This window comes from Columba livia, chromosome 3 (assembly GCF_036013475.1).
Source record: "Columba livia isolate bColLiv1 breed racing homer chromosome 3, bColLiv1.pat.W.v2, whole genome shotgun sequence".
In the NCBI taxonomy this organism is placed as follows: domain Eukaryota; kingdom Metazoa; phylum Chordata; class Aves; order Columbiformes; family Columbidae; genus Columba; species Columba livia.
The window spans coordinates 88,954,366-88,976,600 of NC_088604.1; the positions used below are offsets into that span (position 1 = coordinate 88,954,366).

At 41.2% G+C, this 22,235-nt stretch overlaps 1 protein-coding gene across 5 annotated transcripts in view; it reads left to right on the top strand.

Annotated features, from left to right (window-relative positions):
- GLP1R (glucagon like peptide 1 receptor) overlaps positions 1 to 22,235 on the top strand; it is an 89,171-nt gene that overhangs the window by 25,504 nt on the left and 41,432 nt on the right. For all 5 annotated transcript variants that reach the window (XR_010471547.1, XR_010471546.1, XM_065058157.1 and 2 more), the window contains exons 2-3: positions 5,275 to 5,371; positions 6,686 to 6,796. Coding sequence is in view for 3 of the 5 variants with exons in the window: in XM_065058157.1 (XP_064914229.1) it covers positions 5,275 to 5,371; positions 6,686 to 6,796 (208 nt within the window). In the remaining 2 variants the exon portion in view is untranslated. The remainder of the gene's footprint in view (positions 1 to 5,274; positions 5,372 to 6,685; positions 6,797 to 22,235) is intronic.

Here is a 22,235-nt window from a genome sequence, read left to right on the forward strand (position 1 = left end):
GGTATTGCTCAGGTATTTTTAATTATTCTTCTTTTGTACTATCTATAGTAGAGACAGCACTGTCATTTTTGATGTACTTCCTCCTTTGGCTTACCTTTAGTTCTTAAAGAAGAGTAACTGGGCTGTCAGATGTTGCTTATGGATTCAGATTAGCTCATTACACAGAAGCTGAACTAAATAGTTATAAAATCAGGTTAAATAGTGTCTCTTTGCAAGAGTGAGGAGATGGAGTTTGGACAATAAAGAATTCTCCCATACTAACGCAATTCCAGAATCTCTTCTGGTTTTCTAGAAGTATTGTACTTGAAGGACTGATCCTCAACAGGATTTGTCATGGGGTGAACAGTGGGTCAAAAAACTCCATATTAATATGAAGCTCAGTGTTGAGTGTTTTGGTTTAGTGTGTGGTGGTGTTTTGGTTGGTGTTTTATTTGTCATTGTTTTGTGTGTTTTTTCTTTTGTGTGTATTGTGTTTGTTTTCCTGCAACAGTTAAAGAAACATAACTTTTCTTATAATACAAACTGGTGATTGGAGCATCAACATTTGCAGGACTTCTTTGACAAATATATAGTAATTATTGAGAAATTGGATCTTGACTGATGGGCTTAGGGAGGTAGTAATAGCATCCTGCCATTTACTTGCTTTCATATTCAAATTAGAGTGAAGAAAAGTGATGACAAATTGCAGGGGCAGACAAGTCTGTTCTGTGAGCAGCAAGCCCTGTAGCAGAATTGTGCTGTGCTACAACCTCTGTTTTTGAAATTCTGCTCCCAGAGGTGCTGTTGTGACAAGCACAAGCATCTTCTTAGGTGGAAAAGTGCTTTCAGGAAGGTGACTGTATTAAAGCCCCACAAAAATGAATGCATTTACATTTGAAATGTGGAAATCATTCTTTCTTGGAAAGGAGGAATCTCATCTCAGTCAATACAAGATGACACTGGTTGACAGCAGAACTTTCTTTACTAGCAGTGTTGTGCTGTGCCCCGTGTGGGCTGTGAACTGAGGACAAAACTGTTGTATAAATTCAAGCTTATGTCCGCACTACAAATAGAATAAACCTGTTCAGTGGCCGACTTAGCTCCCACTTTGTTGGCTTTTATTGATGCATATCTATAGTTCAGGCCGATGTAAAAAATTATTTAGTAAGATCCATATTATACAGGAAAGAACGTCAAGTCAGAATGAGCATAAAGGTAGTAATGTGCAATTTTCACCTATCTTGGACTTAGTTGCTGTGCTGATCCTGAGCAGAATAGCCTTAAAATAATGTGTTGCATTGGACTTCTAAAATTTACTGCCCTTTTTGAGAAGTAATTTACTGGTGCTTCTGATCTAAAAAGCAGTAATTGTAATGTGAACCCTCCTCTCATGAGGCCGATATGTCATCGTTGCTATCAGAGGGAAGAATACCAAGGCCATACCAAAGTGTAGTTCAATGCCAGGTTGCCTATCTATTGCTTTTGAAGACTAAGATTAGCATTTTGGAGGTCCCAGTGGTTGTGACATTATGTATGAGCCATTAGCAGCAAGTTGAAGTCTTATTCTGAAATGTTAAAAGCATGAAAGAGCTGAAATGTAACTGTTCCTGTATAAAAGCAGGCAACCAAATACATGAGAAATACAACTGTGAGGAGGAGTTTCTCATTCTGTTGCATGGTAAGACCTTTTATATGGTGATGGGAGAAGAGGGAAGAAGATAACCCCAGGAGTCACCAGCTGCTCTGAGAATTCTCCCACTCTGAATGATGCTGTTTCATGGTACATTTTGTCTGGCCTGAGCCCACTACAGGTTTATACTCTGTGTGCTCAGATTTCACTATATTGGAATAGTGTTTTAGTAGCATTGATCACCTTGGATCTGCATGGATGCTGCTTTTGGTGCAGCAGGAATAGTTTCAAAGATGTTGAAAAGTGATTAAAATTATTCCTTTTACAAGAGTCTGTGAAGACAAATGATGGCTAGAGAAGGAGGCTTTCCTATGAAGGTGTTAAGGATTTGTAAGGATTCTGTCTTTAGACTGTTGAATGAGCTAATTTATCACTAGAGATTAATTCTACTTAATGATGTACGCATACTGAAAGGCTCCCAGTGTCTGGGCTCTTGCCTGTCTTAATTTTTCTGCATCCATTTTATGCTCCTTAGGCTGCACCATTACTTACCTCCTTAATGTCCTTCATCCATTCTGGACTTCTGACTCCTCCACCTTAACCAGTCAGCCATATTTCCATCCTCTTTTCTACTATCCTTCTGTGATATACTTTCACCACAGCAAAACTACTACTGTTTTTTCTCACATGGTTGAATATAACTGAGGGGTTGAGGGGGGACAACAAACAAAGAACACCAACAAAACAAAAACTCCCTATAAATAAAATGCAAGGACCAGTGATTTTTAGCAACAAAAATATAGTTCTGTGTTTAATAAACCTATTCAGACTTTGGCAATTTGCTCCAAATTTGGAGTACAGATCCAGAAACTTGTCTTTATATACTTATATGTGTTTAGTGCTTTGATGTTGCAGAAGAATAAAATCTCTCTTCAAGAAAATGTAGTCTCTCTTACTTGAATAACTACTCACATTGTAAATCTGTGGCACTGTATAACTTGTGATTCTTGCTCATATGGCCCAAAATCTCAGGGAAATGTGTATCAGCATATATTAAAATAAAATTTGCAGTCAATATTTTAACAAAACATGGTAGCTGAACCAGAGTAAACTGTTGTGTAGAGAGAACAAAATATGTAGTCTTGGGATTTATAGCTGATTGTCTTATTGCAACAGACTATAGATAATAAAAAACTGTCTACCAAATTGGTCATCTCCACAAAAAGGCATGTCTAATTATTTTACTCTTACAGCTTGCTAATCTCCTTGTTAGAGTCGTCGTCTCACATTATGAGAAACCAATTTAAGTAGAATGTTTCTAATTTTTCCTTAAATGGATGGGTAAAGGCTTGCTTTTTCCTAAGCTGTAATTAAAGCTGGTTATTCCTGCATTCTGAAGGCAGTAGATGAAAACTTGTTTTAGAGGAAAATACTTCAAGGCTTGCTTACACCACAAGAGCTAATCTTAGTGCAAGCAGTTTTAGGATATTTTTCAGGATGTTTTAAAATGTAAAGTTTTGTATCTAAATGGAACTCCATATGCATCTTTATCTTGTAATGATTTTAAAAGCTGAATTAGATTAACTTCATGTGGTCATCTGCGTGCATGATCAATGTTTTCATTTTGGGAAGGTGTGTGACACTTTAACTTCTGAAATTATTCTGAATCATAATTTAGGAGATCCTCTAGAAAATGTTATTTTTATTTAATGTATTAAAATGTTAACCTAGCCATGACAGAGTGGTGAAATAATCCTGTATATCTTCAATAACCACCCTTGTAAAATGAAGACCTTTTAAACAATGTTTAACATGGATGCTACTTTTTAAAGACTGCCTGAGTGAAACTTAGGTTTGGAAGTTGTTCCCTCTCCCTGTACTCCAGTCATCCATCCTTATTCAGCCTGTGTGGTCCATTTATGGCATTTTAGAGTTACTTGTTTCTGTGTTTCTCTACACACACCTGTGGCCCTAATTTAGGTGATGTTTGTTTCTACTTCAGGTATGTTGAGCATAGATTACTATGCTACAAATTTGTGAATTTCCATAGGCACATGGGGTTAAAATTCAGTAGGATGCATTCATTTTACGCTAGGGACTTCAGCTCAGACAGACTTTGGCAGCATTTATTGGCATAGATAAGGTGATTTAAATCAGGCAGACAAGGGTCAGAATTTCAAAGATCCACAGGCTTGTGTCTGTTTTGATTTCAGGGGGAGCTGGCTAAATTCTTCTAAAATTATGTCCGTGAGGCCCTAGCTACAGTTACATTGCACAAAAATATAGGTGGTTATTCTTGAAACGTAATGCAGGTGTCTACTAAATGTTTTACTTTTCATCAAATGTACAAGAGCATCTTTTTGACTAAAGATAGTGGCCTAGTCCAGGAAGAAGGGTATGAGAGGACTTGCGAGGTTTGTAGTCCAAAAATGCCAGTTCTACTTCTTTTACACCAGGGTGCTTCCACTGGTGTGTAAATTTTAAAGTCACATTGGTTGTAGTGGACAGCATTCAGTTTGGTTTACCTGAAATGCAGTATATGTTTAAAAAGACCTATTTGTTTTAAAACAATCCTTTACACGCCCTCATTTCCTTCTAACCACCTGAAAAAGGTTTAGAAGCACAAATGGAAAATAAAAATTAGCTGTTGAAGCTGTGAGGGTAAAATTACAAGGATAATTAACCCTCATACTTCACTTAATAAACTGATCGGCAGCTGGGATTTAATGAATTTTCGTCTACTCAGTGTGTTGTACCATCAGGTTCATGCTGTTGATTGTATGTCTAAGACACCCCTGCTGGGATTTTCTCTGGAAAAAGAATGCTGAGTTCGCTGCATTACTGATCACTTACAGCCTGCTAATCCTGACACTTGTAACTCAGTTTATACAAATGTGGAGAGGAGAGAGGAGGACTGAGATATCTTTACTTAAATGCAATGAGTATGCTAGGCCTCTGTGAGCCAGGTGAGGCATCTGCTAGGTTTGAGTGAGCAGCCACTGCTACATTTTGCAGTTTAATAACAACTAATTCCATTTGTGCTCAGAGTTTGCACGTACTGTTCCCCTGCCCCCTCAGTACTTGTGGTAGCTCACGGTGGAACCTGCAGCCTGTCAAACTGCGCAAAAAGCATGTCCCTGCTCTTTCTGTGGTTTCAAGAAAAATATGCTGGATGTGGGGAAAATATGTTGTTCATGGAAGGAAAGCTGAGCTGGAAAAGTTTTCATCCACATTCTGGAAGAATGCTTGGGGAATATCCACTGAATACAGTGAATTAACTTGATCTATTTATGGGTTAGCAGAAATACGGCTGTTGGAAAGAAAACCTCTCCTAAAAGGACTTGCTGCTCTTCCTGTCTTTTCATGAGATAATAAATCGCACAACTGGGGCATGTTCAAGAGAGCAATGCTGGCTCAGTTTGGGTTTCAGTGAGGACATGGCATAGCTGTTTGTGGGGTTTGTTTTATTTTTTAGTTCCTTGTGGTACAAATAGGGATTTCTTTGGCTGCGATTAGGCAAATGCATAGCAGCATCTTGTACCCCTTATGATAAGCAATGCTGTCTTGGCTTATGGTAGTAATTTTTCCATCCACCTATTCAGGCTGCATGAAAAACATACAGTTTAAATCCCTGTGGTGTCTGAGACTAGTGATTTCTCTTTCAGAGTTCAGATGGGTCCCTCTCTGGGGTTATGCAGAAGTGGAAGGAGTATCAGCTCCAATGCCTGAAATATTTGTATGAGACACCCCCCATTGTGGCAGGTAAGCATGCTTGGTAAGGATAAGAATGTATTAATTTTTAAAATGCATGATAACAGTTAGCAAGGGAGTGATTATGAACTTGAAAGTACTTCTCCAGCTTACTTTCCAGTCAATTTCTTCTTTATCCCATTTGCTTCCTCCTGTTTTCTGTGGGACTTTTCTCTCTGCTGAGGAAGCATTTTGTAGAACAGTTTCATTATAAAGATGTTAGTCTTAGGTCCAGAGTGTTTTGCAGTGGCAAGTGGTGGCTGTAGCATATAAAAGTGTCACACTAATGTAGTACCCCTGAAACTTTTTTAGGGGTCAGAAGTGAGAGAGCACACAGGTGGTAAGAAATCTGGGACCATTGTTCTAACAGTTTGTAGGGCTTAAAGCTGATATAAATCATCTTAAGCATTGTCAATGCTGAAATGGCTTTAAAAAAAAAAAAAAAAAAAAAAAAAAAAACCAAAAAAACAAAACACAAAGTACCCTAGTAAAAATGAGAGTGCGGCTTGTCGTAGCAGTTGAGCTGCGCTAATATACTGAGAGCAGCTGTGATGTGGTGTTTAGAGGACACTGGAGACTTGTCAATGATGCTCACAACTGGACACAGTGTGGCCTCTCCTATGCTTCAGTGCTTTTGTGACACACTGAAAATGACAAGATTGGTCTAAAGTTGCATCTGTGAAAAATTATTTCAAAACTGTTAATTTTTTTGTCTTAACTATATTCTTATGGCAGAGTGAGAGCAGTAGCTGATGGCAGGGAAACATTCATCTCCCTCCGCTCCATTATCCTGTTGAGCGCTTGAGTGCTGCCCTCTGAGAATGACAGTTTAATAAATCTGTAGTTGAAGTATTCCAATGTTGATTAAGCTGTAATACAAAGTTATGATTGTGTGTGGGTATTTTGTTGATGTATCTATATATTAGGCTAGACTTTACAACTGCATAACTGTGAACCAGTTCTCGTGAATAATTTTCTACAGTAGTCACAGTAAAAATGATTTTTAAATTAAACTGAGACACATAAGGGTGTAAAAGAGAAAGGATGGGAATGGATCAATATTTATTTATTTTTCTTGTTCCTTGATTTAGTCAAAGATGCTAATCTGTTCTTCAGTTCCACCCTGAAACAAGTTTCCTGTTGTGTGGAGAGAAAATCTTGTGGATAAATAAATCTCACTTAACTCCACATCAAAGCTTAATTGCATAATTTTGTTATGGCTTCAATGAACATGTCCGTGTTCCCTTTTATTGTCTGCTCTTCAGTGTTCTCCTCACAGTATTAATAGAAGGCAGTGGCATGATCCTCCCTTCCATCTCTCTGCAGAAGGCAAGTTCTGCAACAGAACATTTGACAACTATGCTTGCTGGCCGGATGGACTGCCTGGCACATACGTGAATGTCAGCTGCCCCTGGTATCTCCCCTGGGCTAATGCAGGTAAGAGCCTTTCCATATAGGCACAGCATTAAACCAACCCTGCTTTCCTTGCACAGTCTTTGCAAGGATAAAATTGGCTTAAAAGGCTGTGAGCGCAGTCAGTTCTCTGCAACAAAGAAGTAGGTATGGGGCTCAGTATGATGCACTCTTTAGCTCCATTTAGCAGAAGAAAATGAAAATGAGAAGATACTGTTCTTAAGGATTGCATTTAGTTTGGATTTTTTCTCACGTGATTTTGCTGCTTGAATAGTGGTTCCTATTAATAAAATAGTCTTCAACACGCACCACAGCACTATCTAACAGTAATAATGGTGTAGTTTGAGATAAAAGTATCAAAGCTAGACGGTAGGTCATCCTGTGGTAGATAATGAAAAAAAAAAATCTAAAGTGAAGTTCTGTGTCATGAGATAAACCTTTCTCAGAGTGTTGCAAGTTGAATGTGTTGTCAGTGATTGCAAACACTTTTTCTTTGCAGGATTGAATGTCACCTTTATATTTTACAGCCTTATGTATGTGTGTACCTGATAGCACTTCAAAGCAATGTGTATTAGATCCCTTTGTCTAGTATTCTGTCTAGTATTCAAAACCAGTGACTTGTACAGCTTGTTCTTTGTGAAGACCTTTCTATGTTTTGAAGTCTAAATGAAACAGTTTATTAACTAATTACCTTGTGGCAAATTGGCTTTGGTCCTTGTTGAGGGACAGAGGATACTGGTTAATGCGGGTATATAAATCTGCTGGCTGTAAAGATGGTTTAACTATAGAGTACGTAGTGCAAGTGTTGGTATGAAGGGATTTTGGGAATGAGAAAAAAAAGGATGGAATGGTTAGAGGATATTTAGATGTACTGGATAATGTGGGACCTGGGCATGATGCAAATGGTATGGAATAAGGGGTGTAGATTGTACTGGGTATGGCTGGGATGGAGGTAAATTCTTCATAGCAGCCCACATGGTGCTTTTCTTTGTATTTATGGCTAGAAGTGTTGATAATGTATGAGTGGTTTGGCTGTTGATGAACAGTGCATACACAGTATCAAAGCTCACTCTCCAACCCATGTCCTACCCAAGGCCAGTAGGCTGGGGATCTGCAAACTGGGAGGTGATGTAACTGGGACAGCTGACCTAATCTGACCACTGGGATATTACCTACCATAGGACGTGGTGGTCAGCAATAAAAGCTCAGGGAAAGAAGGAAGAAGAGGGTACAGACACTCGTGGTTATGATGTTTCTCTTCCCAAGTAACAGTTATGCATGCTGAGGTCCTGTTTTCCAGGAACTAACTGGGCATCTGTCTGCTGGTGGGAAGCAGAGAATAAATTCCTTGTTTTGCTTTGCTTGCACATGTAGTTTTTGCTTTCCGTATTGAACTGTTATTATCTTGAGGTGTGTGAGGGAAGAGGAAGGAATCCTCACACCAAAATCAAAATGTCATCACAATGCCAACAAAGGTTGACATGCACAATAAAAGTCCACCCCTAGTTCCTTCACTTCTTTGTAGCCACAAGATTGCCCAAAATTATTGCCCTCTCTGGAAATGTCCAGTTCTAGTTTTGCCTGTTACCTTCCCTAGTTACTGTCTTTATCTTGACCTGTGAGCTTTTCCTTCTTATTTTCTCCCCCATCCTGCTGTGAGGAGTGAGAGTGAGGGAATGGCTGGGTGGGCATTTACCAGCTGGCCAAGGTCAACTCATCTCACCCACCATGGTATCTCCAATGGCTGCAAGGGAGTCTCTGCTCTCGTGTCTGCATCACCCCCTCCCTTACATCTTCTCTGACCTCAGTGCTCACAGGCCTGTTTCTCACACTTGTGTTTTCCTCACACCTCACAAAAGCCAGACAGCTTTTGGTGCTTTTTTTACATATATTTCCCCTGAGGCAGCACCATCTTGGCTGAGGGGCTCAGTAGTGCCCTGTGCTGGGTCTAGTGGAAGTGGCAGTGTCCAGCATGGGGCAGCTACAACCTCTCTTCACAGAGGCCACCCTGCAGTCCCCCACTGCCACCACCTAGATACGAACATGCAGGATGCTTGGTAACCTGCTGTAGCATGTAATGACTCTTACTGTTGAGCAGGAGAGGTGCTTGGAAATGTTCGAATTTGGTGATGGTATGTGTGGGGGTAAATGACAGGTCAACTATTGCAACCCTTTAATTTTCTGGCTAGCTTTAAGCTTGTCTTAGAGGTAAGTCCTTGAAACAAAATTGCTGAGTCTGGATTGCGTTGCTTTTTTCACTTTAGTTTGGTTCATCTTTTGTACTAGGGTTTCAAGGGAAGAGATTGGAATCAACATTACCATGTACTTAGTAGTTAAGGAAACCCATGGTGTGTGTGTGTCTTTCTGCCCTGTGCTCTGGGGTCCTGCTGCCACTTTTCTGCCTTGCCTGCTTTCCTAAGTGACCTGCATGCCTGCCAATTTTGTACCCATCTTGTTTGTGCTAAGCATCTATGCTGGGGTAACTCCCCACCCCATGTATTGCTCTGTATCCTACTGGGTGAACATTATGCTGCTGTATCCATATTTCTGAATTTGCACATCTTTTGTATTACCTCAACTGTCTTTGTAGTAACTGCCAATTTGATAATTTGTGAAGTCAAAATGCTGTTTGCTAATCCTCTTCAGATTATTAATAAAGATATTTTGGTTTTAGAATGGGTAAAGAAGATTTCGTAAGCATACGATATTAATATTTACCTCAATTAATTGACATAAAATTATTGGATGCTGCAGAATTTTATCCAATACTGCTTATCTTTCTGGATATCTGAAACTCTTCACAGGATTAAAATTCTTTCCTCTAAACCTGTTTACTTGCAATCTTTAAGACTCAGGACACGGTTATTTGACTTCCAGCTGCTCTTGAAACATCACTGCTGGAGACAGCCAAGGTTTAACACAATATTGCAGATTAATAAATTATTGGAATGTGCAATATCTTTCATGCTTTTGGAAGTAAGTTTTTTAAAACATTAATTATCCTGAAACAAGTGTTTGTTTCAGTGAAAAGAACAACAGTATTTTGTATAACCTCTTGCTAGGAAGGATTGCAAAAGTACTTCAGAAAGTCATTAAGCCTATGGACATGTTCCCTTGTTGTGCATAGTGTGCATATACCTCAATCTCTGTTTTATTAGCGAGGAATAATAATGTAATGAGGAGGCCTTTCATTGACTACTATAAAACAAGAAGTTTGTATCTGTGCCAGGTATGCAATTTAGGATCCTGAATTACAATGACCTTATTTCATGACATCTTGTGGAGTCATGTTCAAAGTGAATGCTAATGGGCTGCCATGAGGCAGAGGTAACATCTTTTTAATGGAAGATCTGGAGCAATATGAAACAGGACAGCTTGTTACTTGCAGCTGTTGCTAAAACATGCTTATTACTTGTTTTTGCTTAGCCCCCTACATGGAATTTGAAATAGATTCTAAAACTGCAGAGCTTCCATCTCTTCACCTGATGAAAATGGAGAAAATGACCTTGTTTGGGAAGTATCTTCAAAACATGTTCATTTAAGACTTCTGTTACTTTTATTAGGAGTCAGGTTAAGTGTGCAAAAAGCTTGCTGCGGGACTTCACACCATATTCCTTGAAGTCCCATGGGGAAGAAATTGAAACACTTGTGGGGGGACCCACAAGGATCATCAAGTCCAACTCCTGTCGCTACATAGGACAACCTCAAAATTCACATCATTTGTCTGAGGGTGTTGTTCAGTCTCTTCTTGAACACTGTCAGGCTTGGGGCTGTGACACCTCCCTGGGGAGCCTGTTCCAGTGCTCCAGCACCCTCTGGGTGAAGAACCTTTTCCTAATGTCCAGCCTAAACCTCCCCTGGCAGATCTTCCTGCCATTCCCTCGGGTTCTGTCATTGGTCACCAGAGAGAAGAGATCAGTGCCTGCTGCTCCTGCTCCTCTTGTGAGGGAGCTGTAGGTCATGATGATGTCCTTTCTCTGGGCTGAACAAACCAAGTGACTTTAGCCACTCCTCATATGGCTTTCCCTCTAAACCCGTCACCAACTTTGTGGCTTTCCTCTGGACACCTCCCTCAGATGACTGGCAATACTGTGCCCAATGCACCCCAGGACATGGTTGGCCCTCTTGGCTTCCAGGGCACACTTGGTTCATGTTCAACTTGCCATCGACCAGAACCCCCAGATCCTACTCTGCAGAACTGCTTTCCAGCATCTCCTCCCCCAGTCTGTTTGTTACAGCCAAGGTTGCTGGGTCCAGGTGTGGAATCTGGCACTTGCCCTTGCTAAACTTCATAGAGTTGGTGATTGCCCAGTTCTTTAATTTGTCCAGATCCCTCTGCAGGGGCTCTCTGCCCTCTAGAGTGGCAACAGCTCCTCCCAATTTTGTGTCATCAGCAAATTTAGTATTCCCTTAAATCTTGTGTCCAAGTCATCTATGAAGACATTTAAGAGTACTGGCCCTCAGATGGATCCCTGCAGAACCTGCTAGTAACTGGTTGCCAGCCTGACATAAGACCATTTACTAGAACCCTTTGAGCCTGGCCTGTCAGCCAATTACTCACCCACTGCCTTGTGTGTTTACTCAGCTGTATGGACATCTTGTCTAGGAGGATGCTGTGAGACACAGTATTGAAAGCTTTTCTGAAATCAAAAAAAATCACATTGACAGGCTTCCCTTGGTCAGCCAGGTGGGTAACCTTGTCATAGAAAGAATACTGGTTATGATGGGGTACTAAAATAGGGCAAGCACTGAGTGCAAGTCTTGTTATGACCTAGCCATTTCTCTGAAATTTTGGAGGAGAGACAGGTGACCCAGGAAGCATATAGAGGCACTGATCATTCAAAGATAGGATTAGGAAAGTCAAAGCCTATGCAGAATCTGATAAGTGATGTGAAAGGCAACAAAAAGAGCTCCTAAACAGAAATGAGAGAAATTTGGATCTACTGCTGAATGGGATAGGAGGATCTTGTGACAAAGGATGGGGAAATGACTGAGGTACTTGCTGCCTTTCTTTGTCATGGCCTTTACTGGTAAAGCTTGCTTTCAGCAATACCAGGCCATGGAGATGTGGTAAAGTTGGGAGCAAGGAATATTTACCCTTAGTTGAAGAGGACTGGACTATGAAATGTTTAAATGGGACATACAAAACTCCATGGGACTTGGTGGGGTATACTAACAAGTGCTGAATGAACTGATTAATACCATTGTGAGGCCGCTCGTGATTGCCTTTGAAAGGTCATAGCAATTGAGAGAAACTCCTGAGGACTGTAAGAAAGCAATTGCCACCACTATCTTCAAGCACAAGGAGGAGAATCTGGGAACTATATGTGATCAGCCTTGCATCAGTGCCCAGGAAGGTGACAGAGCAAATAATCGTGGAAACTGTTTCCAAACACATAAAGGACAGGAAGGTGATTTGGAGTAGTCAGCATGGATTTATGGAGGTGAAATCATGCTTAACAAACCTGATGAGATGACTAGCTTGGTGGATAAGGGGAGAGCAGTGGATGTGTTTATCTTGACTTTAGCATGGCTTTTGACACTGTCTGCCATAACATTCTCATTGACAAACTGATGGAGTGTGCATTAGACAAATGAACAACGTGATTAACTGAAAAACTGGCTGAGCTGCTGGGCATATGTGGTTGTGGTCAGCAGCACAAAGGCCAGTTGGAAACTGATCCCTGATGATGTACCCCATGGATTGGTAGTAGGGCCAATACTGTTTAACATCTTTATTAATAGTCTGTATGATGGAACTGAGTGCACCTTCAGCAAGTTTGCAGACCGTACAAACTGAGAGGAGTGGCTGATAACATCACATGGTTGCGCTGCCATTCAGAAGGACCTTGAGAGGTCAAAGTAAGTGGCTGGCAGGAATCCTGTGAAGTTCTGCAAAAGGAAGTGTAAAGTCCTGCCACTGGTTAGGAATAGCTGTATGCACCAGTACTGACTGGCTGGAAAGCAGCTCAGCGGCTCAGCATGAGAGGCAATGTGCCCTTGAGGCAAACACCACCAACAGCTTCCTGGGCTATATTATGAACAGCATCTCTGTCAGTTCAAGGGGATGACACATCGGGAGTGCTTTGTCCAGTTCTGGACTCCCCAGTATGAAAGAGATGTTGAACATACTGTAGCAAATCCAGGAAATGGTTATGAACTTTGGCCCCTTAGTAAGGGATACAAATGTCTCTCTGGTAAAATGAAGCTGAGAGAGCTGGTGTTTTTCAGCCTGGAGAAGAGAAGTCTCAGCAGGGATCTTATCAATGTGTATGGTCACAAGTTGAAATACGGGACATTTCCTTTAAACACAATTATTTTACTGTGAGATTGATCAAACAACTGGAACAGGTGACCCAGAGAGGTTTTGGAGTCTCTATCCTTGAAGATGGTTAAAGTTGACTGGACACAGACCTGAGCAACTTGCCCTAGTTCACCATGCTCTAAGCAAGGTGTTGCACTAGGAAATCCCCAGAGTCTCCTTCCAGTCACAGCTGTTTTGTGATTCTCCATTTCTGTTAATTTTTTTGAGATGATAAGTCTTGATAACTAGTTACTGTAACATGTTACAAATTCCTTTGGTGTCAGCTAGAGTAGGAGATAGGGAAAATAATTTGTGTGGGAAGAGTTTGTAATGCTGGAGCATTGCTTGATCAATTACAGGTTTTGCAAACCTTACACTTTAACAATTTTTATTCTTGTGTCCCACTCTTCTTATCCTAGTGGCTGTTAGTCTTGAGCCTGCCCTTCTGCAAATACCGACAGCAACTGTAGCTCAGCAGGTTGCCTGTCAGACTGGCAAGTCGCAAATGATACGGAGAACTTTTTACCTGCTCAGCAGGTATACGCTGTGTCACTAGTCCAACCTTATGTCATGTTAGTAGCTTTTTTGTCTCTACTTGCTGCCACAGAGGTGCTCACTGAGATGTAGCTTTCTTCTTGCTTCTTTAGTGTGGCAGCTTCTGAATCATCGCTTGCATAGTGGGTATGGGTTCAGCAGTAATGCTTTCTCCGGGTCTTCAGATTGCTCATTTATCTCAAGGTACAAGAGCAATGGCAGGGAGATGGGAATCTGTTCATTGAAAAACTTGAGAATAAAAGTGCTGTTGTCAGTGTTGTACGTCTATCCAGACTTGTATGCATACAGACACTCAAGACCAAACTTTCAAAAGACAAACCCACGGAGAATGGGCTTGCAGATCTTTTGTGCTAAGCACTGCATGCAGTTGCAAGATTTTGTCTCAGCATCACTCGCTTGTGATTGCAACATTCGTCTTCTGCCCTTCTTGAAAGTGCTGCTTGCTAAGGCAGCCTATAAACTACAGCGAAGACAATCAATACAGTTCCACTTGTATGTCAAATCTCGTAAGAAATGCTGAACCTGAGACTTTTTTTTTTTCGGTCGTGTTACCTAGTGGGTGTGTCAGGATCCTGGCCAAACTCAGCATTGGTATGCTGTCTGCAAGGATGGGCTCTCTGAATATGTCAGTGATAATCGGATAGAAAAAAAGATCACAACATTATACTAGGATTTTATGTTTGAAAACATGTATCCGTGTACTTTTACAGATTTGCTTTGTGACACATAAGGAAACTAAACCCAAGTTTTTAGAGGATTTTTTGGTTTATAGCTTGCACTGAAGTACTGGGCATTGGGTTGTTGGTGCACTTCTGGGATGTGACGCAAAGGTTGGTTTATTACATGTTTCATCAGTGACACTTCACTAGTACCTTTTTTCTATCTGTGGCTGTGCAGCAAACTAGATTGAGAATTTCACCTGACTGAAATGTGGGGTTTTGTTCTCGCTCATTTAAAGTGTTTTTTGTTGTGTGTTTTTTGTGTTGTTGTTGGTGGTGGGTTTTTTTCCCTCATGCAGATCAGTTTCCTGAATGGTGTGAGTGCAGCTGTATTAGCATGGATCTGCATCAAGTGTATTGGCCATTATAGCATTGTCTTAACTCAACAGATTAAATTGTGAAATAAGGATATTTGAGGCAACTGGGTAATCATTATCACACTGAAGCAAAAGGACCTGAGGTTTAGAGCAGCCTCTGCTTTAGTGCAGGTTAAACCATTGTCACTGGAATGAGAAATATGTGGCAAATGTCTCACAGCACAATGCAGTTGTTTGGTATCATAGCAGATGAGGACCCCAGACGCTGCTGGGCTGGAAACTACATGGTAGGAGTTAATAAAATCATCTATGTCCCTGTAGCGCCATATAAAATAGCTTTGTGCATGTAGTGAGGAAGCCCTTTGGGACAATGAGAAGCAGTGATATTGGGGCAGACAGAAAGTGGAGGGGAATCTGATTTTGGTCAAAGGAAGGGCTGTAGTGAAATTCATAAATTTTCTCTTCTTGTTTTTCAAAGTGGTATTTTGAAATGCTTTCAAAATATGAAGTGAAATGTCTGGATTACCAAAACAAACACACACTTAATTTCTGCCATGCCTTGCTTCCCTGGCTCTCCCCCTACTCCCTCCCCCCCAAAAAAAGTGTTTCTTTTAGCCTGCTTATACATCTCTGAAAAAAGCACACTACAGCAATTTCAAACCTATATGGGTTATTTCACTCCGACTCTGTTTTGCTCCTGTTTGTTCTTATGTAACTCCCACTGTTGGGTGGGTCTTCATGGGGAGATGCTGAAGTAGCAGGAGGGAGGTTATTGCTAAAAGGATTTGTCTTGTGAAGTTGCCAGCACAGATTTTGGACCATGGCCAAAGCTTGTTGTAGGCAAATTTCACATACATCTGACTGCCTGAGTCAAAGCTTTTGGTCCCATATGTGTCTTGGGCCAAACCTTGCCTTTAGTGAAAACCCAGAAGGCCTACTCGGTTTATGGTAGCATTGAAGTTACACCAGGTAAACTTTGCATGTCTTGCTATCGACATTGTCCTCAGTGAGATTACCATGAGTTACACTAGGGCAGCAGCTGTGTCAAAGTCCAGTCAGTGCAGACACCTCCAAGGGCAGCAGTGTTCCTTTAAGGAAGGCAGGCACCTCACCTCACTGTGTGCTTTTTCTTGTTATGTTCTTATAATTGAAGGCCAGCTGCCAGTAACACCATGTGGATTTGGAAACTGTGGAGCTGCACAATTCATCTTGCAATTATGCCTCCTCTGGGGTTCTGATATTTTATTGTTTAATAGCACTAAATCCTTTTTAATTAAAAAAACCTTCCAGAGGTACTAGTTTCAGACAAGAGTTATGTGAACAGTAGCCGTGTCAGTTGCTCCTATATGCACTGGGTGCACAAAGGCTGGCTGTAAACTTGCATTAACAGAGATGTGGCTGTTATTCCAAACTCCGCTCAAAATTTTCTAAACTCTTTGAATGCTTTTGTTTCAGCTTAGGATGCATCTCTGGTTTTGAGGTGGCTGGACACCTGAACTGACGTAACTGCGAGTCTGTATCTTTATTGGTATCTTGCTCTGGCATTGTAGTGAATTTTGAAGCAAGCCCCTGATTGCCCTGCTCACTGTGACTGAGTTAGTTTGAGCAGTTTTGGAATCTTTGGAGGAAACTAAATCAGAGACTGTACCCCAGGTGTGCATTGTATTCTCTTCAGTTCTGGATTGAGACATAAGACCCAATAAATTGTCTGTACTACTGAGAAGTCTTCCAGTATGACCATACGTAGACCATTGGAGGACTCCAGAACTGCCAAGCTCTTGTTAAATCCTGAGTTTTTCTTGTACCAAGTAAAGGGCTAGGTGGCTTGTATGCTTTTAACTGCAGTTGACCATGAGTTCTCAGTGCTTTGTAGTTCTTTATGCTCTCTAGATCCATCTTTCTTCTAGTTTGAAATCCTTTCCTTTGTTTAACAAATAACTTTCATTGCCATTCACCTTTGCTTGAATCACTTGTCTCCTAAAATTCACTTTAATTTTCTATATTATCCTCTCTTTACTGCATTACGTGTTGCAATGGTGCCATCTGCTCCTTTTTTTTCTCCCAGAAGACCGGATAAATCATAGCCTAGGGACCCCTGGAAACAGCATAGCTTTTCACCCTGTGACAGGAAAGATCTGAAAGACCAGCTCTGATAGTAACCTTGTGGCTGCCTTCTAGCTACTGGTGATCCAGTCAGGGTCTGATTAAATCTAGTAAGCTGAAGGATGTAGTGGAGATCTGGGACCACAGCTGTACTTTGCACAATAGTTTTCCTAGTCACAGAGATTGCGTGAAATGAGCTTCATGTGGCGGTGTGGTAATACAGAGGCCAGAGACTGGGTTGCTGCTCCAGATTAACTTCAGGTGCAGGGACACATCCAGGTCAGCTTTTTCTCATTTCCCCCTATTGTAACCTATGTTTGAGACCCTTTCCCCAGCACTCCCTATTCCCTCTCTAGTGACAGAACTACTTTTCCTGATGTGTCTTTAGGTATGGGTGGGCTCTGCATGAGGCTTTGTGTGGAAATGGGGCATTATGTCAGAAATGCAAAGTGCCAGAGGTTGCCAGTCTGACCATGAGGATTTTATGCCTTTTAAAAGCAATTTCCCTAGGCCTATGACATATAGGTAAGCCTTCTTATGGTGCAGCAGAGGTGATGAAATTGTCTGCACAGTCCCCACCCTGCATTAGTGTCTAGCTTAGTTCTGGCTACTGTTTACATCATGAACTGTGCAAGCCCCGATATTTACCTGCCCAAAAGCTGTGATTATAGACTTACACAGTTGTAACAGCATCATGCATGGCAATACTGCAGATCCTATTCCCTGCTACACAAGCAGCAGAAAAATCAGTGTTGAAAGGGATTTTGTTTGGGATCTGAGAGATTAATCTGTGGTTGTTGTGCCCACCAAGGAGAAGGGCTGAAAAAGGGCTGTTGCTTTTTAGGGGGGTCTGTGGAAAGCCCTACAGCTGAGGAAGCAGGCATTTGTGTGTGAATTTTATTTCAGACAGTTTTGAGGTATATGCGTGGCTGGAACATTTGGTTTGGGGGACCAGGTTAAACCTTGTCTAGTTTAATCTCACTTTTTGTTTAATCATCCAGTTTCATAGTTTGAGATGCCACCCAGAGGGACCTGGACAAGCTCAATAAGTGGACCCATGCAAGCCTCCTGAGGTTCAACAAGGCCAAGTGCAAGGCCCTGCGCCTGGGTCGGGGCAACTCCCAGTATCCATACAGGCTGGGGGATGAAGGGATTGAGAGCTGCCCTGTGGAGAAGGACTTGGGGCTACTGGTGGATGAAAGATTGGACATGGGCTGGCAATGTGCATTTGCATGGACTTGCTGGAGAGGATCCAGAGGAGGGCCAAGAAAATGATCAGAGGGGTGGAGCACCTCTCCTATGAGGACAGGCTAAAAGTGTTGGGGTTGTTGATCCTGGAGAACAGAAGGCTCTGGGGAGACTTTATCGCAGCCTTCCAGTACTTAAAAGTGACCTGTAAGAAAGATGGACAGACTTTTTAGCAGAGCCTGTTGCGATAGGACAAGGGGTAATGTTTTTAAACTAAAAGAGAAGAGATTCAGGCTAGGCACAAGGAAGAAAATTTTTACAGTGAAGATGGTAAAATACTGGCACAGATTGCCTAGAGAGGTGGCAGATGCCCCATCCCTGGAGACATTCAAGGCCAGGTTGGACAGGGCTCTGAGCAACCTGATCTAGTTGAAGGTGTCCCTGCTTACTGCAGGGGGGTTGGACTGGATGGTCTTTGGAGATCCCTTCCAACATAATCTATTCTATGATTCTATGATCTTCTTAAAACCAAAATAACAGATTGGTATGTGAGTGTATAACTAAATTACTTGTTTGTCTTTTAACATGCAAGAAAATAAATTTCATTTCAAATATTTAATACAGTGAAGATTGTTAGAAATTTATTACATTTCTTCTCTTCTTTGTTCTAATAAAACGAGGTTTCCAGAAGGCTCTCCATAATTCTGGAAAGGGTTGTGACCTTTTTTCAGCAAAAATATGTTGCTTGGCATTTGCTAACCTATAAGCAATTTAAAATTTATACTTCCTTACACTAAATGCTGTCTCAAGCTAATTGGCAATCTCATTTTGCTTAAAAATAACCCAAAACCTCCTAGTCCTTGAAGTTAATCTCTGCCTCTGTTTGTTAGTCTCCATCTGGGAGTACACCAGAGAACTCTAGAACGTATACTGCTCATCTCAAGGGTAGATATAGGGGTTGTTGGCACAAATAATTTTAAAAATCATTGACAGATATTATTAACATGCATCTATTTTGGGCCATGTGGCAGTGCCGTTCTCCATTTTATCAATTGTTTAAATACATTAAATATATTCTTAAATAGATTGCTGGTAAACTTTAGATTGAGGTACATGCAACTGAGCAGTGGCTTATGAACTTTCAGCTGGGGTGACATATGTGACCTCCTTTAGGGACAGTGAAATGCTATATGCTCTGATTCCTCTTCTGCTGCAACCAAAACATGAGCATTCCTCATCAAATATGTGATAGGAACAGAAGGAGATTTTGCATGTGGCCAGGCACTGAAGTGCATACATGGGTGATGGAAGCAGCTGCTTGTTGCTCATGTCAGGTGTAGATCTGGTCACCTGAAGCCCTCTAGGAAGAATTTAGTTTTCTGCACTGCAGGACATGGCATAAATGCTAGCCAGCCTTGCCGTGGGATATCAGCTTGCTGTGACGGCATCTGTGGGAGTGAGAGTAGTTGGCAGGACTGCACCTTTTCCACTAATTTTTCAGTTGTAACTGTATAGTGGGTTTTGTTTTGTTAAAGTAATTCCTTGAGATGTACTGCCAAGGATATCAAGGCACACCTCTGCAGAGACACAGCTGAGCCTTGTTCTTTCACTGCTTGACAAGTTGGCCCCAGCTGATCTGACTGTGACTAGGACATTTAAGTGAGAAGTAGACACTGTTACACTCAGCTGCAAGGAAGCTACTGGAACACATCTGCACCTTGCCCATGCTAGTCCAGCAGACAGCTTAGCTTCCAACAGACATGTTTGAGCTCCCCAGTTACCTTAAACTTTATTTATGCTCTTATTACAGGTCTTGCATAACTGAAGTGTATGTTATCTACCCACTCTTATTTGTTCCCAGTACCAGTATAGTCTCTTAAACAAAGGGACCTCAAACCTTTCTTTATGTTACTTGCACTTAAGAATTTGCGTTTTTTAATTACAGCGGACAAAGAGTAAACTGAACTAATTAAGGGCCTGAATAAACATGGATCTTGTATGTGCTACATAATTAAATGCCTTCTTGAAAACAGCTTATTTTCTTTCTGGCTTACTTAAATGTTGCTAATTAGTATTGATTTTTTTTTCTTTCTCAAGTCTCAAAGATGGGATAAAACATGAATACCTGACCTGAAAATAGCATAGGTAGAGTGTAACTTGCTAGAAGAGCCATATGACCTACAACTTGCTTCTTCCTATCTTTTTCGGGAGTCCCTGGCACTTTACCTTTGGCTTATGAGAAGGGGTCTTCTCACATCCAGCTTATATGCATTCTCTCTTATAATAAATACACTTCTGGTGTGATAGTGAGCTTAAAGGTTCCTTCTTTCTTCCAAGATCCTCAGTTCAGTTTGGGTGAAGGTACAACTCAAGCTACTCATATAGCTATAAAAGTAAATGCTTCATGTAAAGGCAAATCACACTCTTTGCTTCTTGAAGTTATTAGCTCTCTATTTGAATTTTTTATAATATTTTCATTTGGCAGACTAGTCATGCAAAAATTGTGGACTGACTTAAAAGGTGTCTGCAGGTAAGCAGTCTCATTAAGAACATCCTCCCTTTCATGCTATTTCACAAATAAAGCTTTAATTTGAAAATGTGCTAACCTACACAATGATTGCACTTGTTAATTGTGTACACAGTTTTGTTTATTTTGCAGTATTATCCTTTTACACCTGCATGTTTTGCTGGTAACTTTCCCCTTGAGAGTTTTCTGTAATAGTCTAGGTCTTGCATGAAAGATCTAGGTCCCTGCTATGAATTTTGAAAGTATGTCTAATCTTCCTCAAACATGCTCCAAACGTTAACTGTTAGGATTCCCATAAATCACTTCAAATTTTCTTTGAATAAGAACAAAGTTTCTCTGGGCAACATGTTTATGAGAGAACCTGAGTACATGACTAGTTCAATGACAGTAATAATGATAGTGGTGGTTGGCACCTGGCCAGACTCATCTGACCTTTCTGGAACTAATTTACTTTTTGACAACTGGAATGAGCAGAAATGAATTGGGCAAGAAAAGGATCAAGTGTTCATCAGCATATTTCCTCTGAAAGCGAAAAATTGGCTTCTGCATGCAAAGGCTGCCTGATAATTGTCCTGGAGCTTGATGAAGCAGGGCATCAACAATTTCTTTTAAACAGAATGAAAGCATGGATGAAAATGTGGAAAATATTGCGTTTGTGTAGCTGATGAATGACAGTGGGCTTGTCTAAGTTTTTAGAGATGTCAGGTGGCATTGGCAGTGCATATTCAAGGAAAGGCTTTGCACCTTGGCAGGAAGAGTTTAAGTCAAAAGGATTGTATGTCCATCCAAATACCTTTCAAGCAATGAAAACTGAATGGAAACAAAAATGCAATAGAAAACTTGGGGCAGATACCAGCAGAATGGTGTAAGTGTTCCTGGTTTTTCAGGTCGGGGTAGGTTCCAACTTTGAGAAGGAGGGTAAGAATCAGACTGGTGTTAAGATTCGGCTTTGTAATGGAAAGGTAAATCTGGATGTAACTGCAGCTTTAGTGGCCTCCAGTCATTATTGACACAAAAAATGGTGGCTTCCATAATGAAAGCACTTGGTGAGTTTTTTTGTTATTTGTAAGAGCTTGTATTTAGTAGCTTATAGGTTTACAGAACTTTGCTTGACTGAGATTCAACACAATAGAAGTCTGCTTTAAGGCTGATGATTTTCAAAAGCCTTTTGTCAAAACTTTTCTCTACATTTCAACACGTGGATGGAGAAGACAGCTCCTACGGTACTGGTGATATGCCTCTTGCTGCTCACAGGGGTGAATTCCTTATGTATGTTCCCTAGACTTCCCACGGTTTGTACCTGTAGTCTCCAGAGGCCACATGAGAGCAGAGCAGTGATTCTTTCTCCAAAATCCTGTGTGACTGTCAGGCCAGATCTGTATTTGACACATGGCCTGAGGGAGACTTCTCATGCCCTTGCTGGCCACAGTAGGCTCCAGGTGACAGAGCAGAGGTGCTTCATTGATTTCACCCCTCCTCACTGCTTGGCTGGAACAGGAGGAGCTGCTGGGATGCTATGAGAAGGGCCAAGGAATGGACTGGGGAGAAAGGAGATGTGAGAGGCTGGAGTCAGGTTGCAATTTTAAGTCCAGTGTTTTTGGGGAATGGCAGGTCAGAGTAGGAGCTGAGAGAAGTGTTAGTGTTAGGGCATATCTGCTATGGAGCTTGAAACTCGAAATCGATCTCCCCTTGTTGTATAGCAGAGAAATCCATGGGCAAAGCACAGGGATATATTGATGTGGCACAAGAC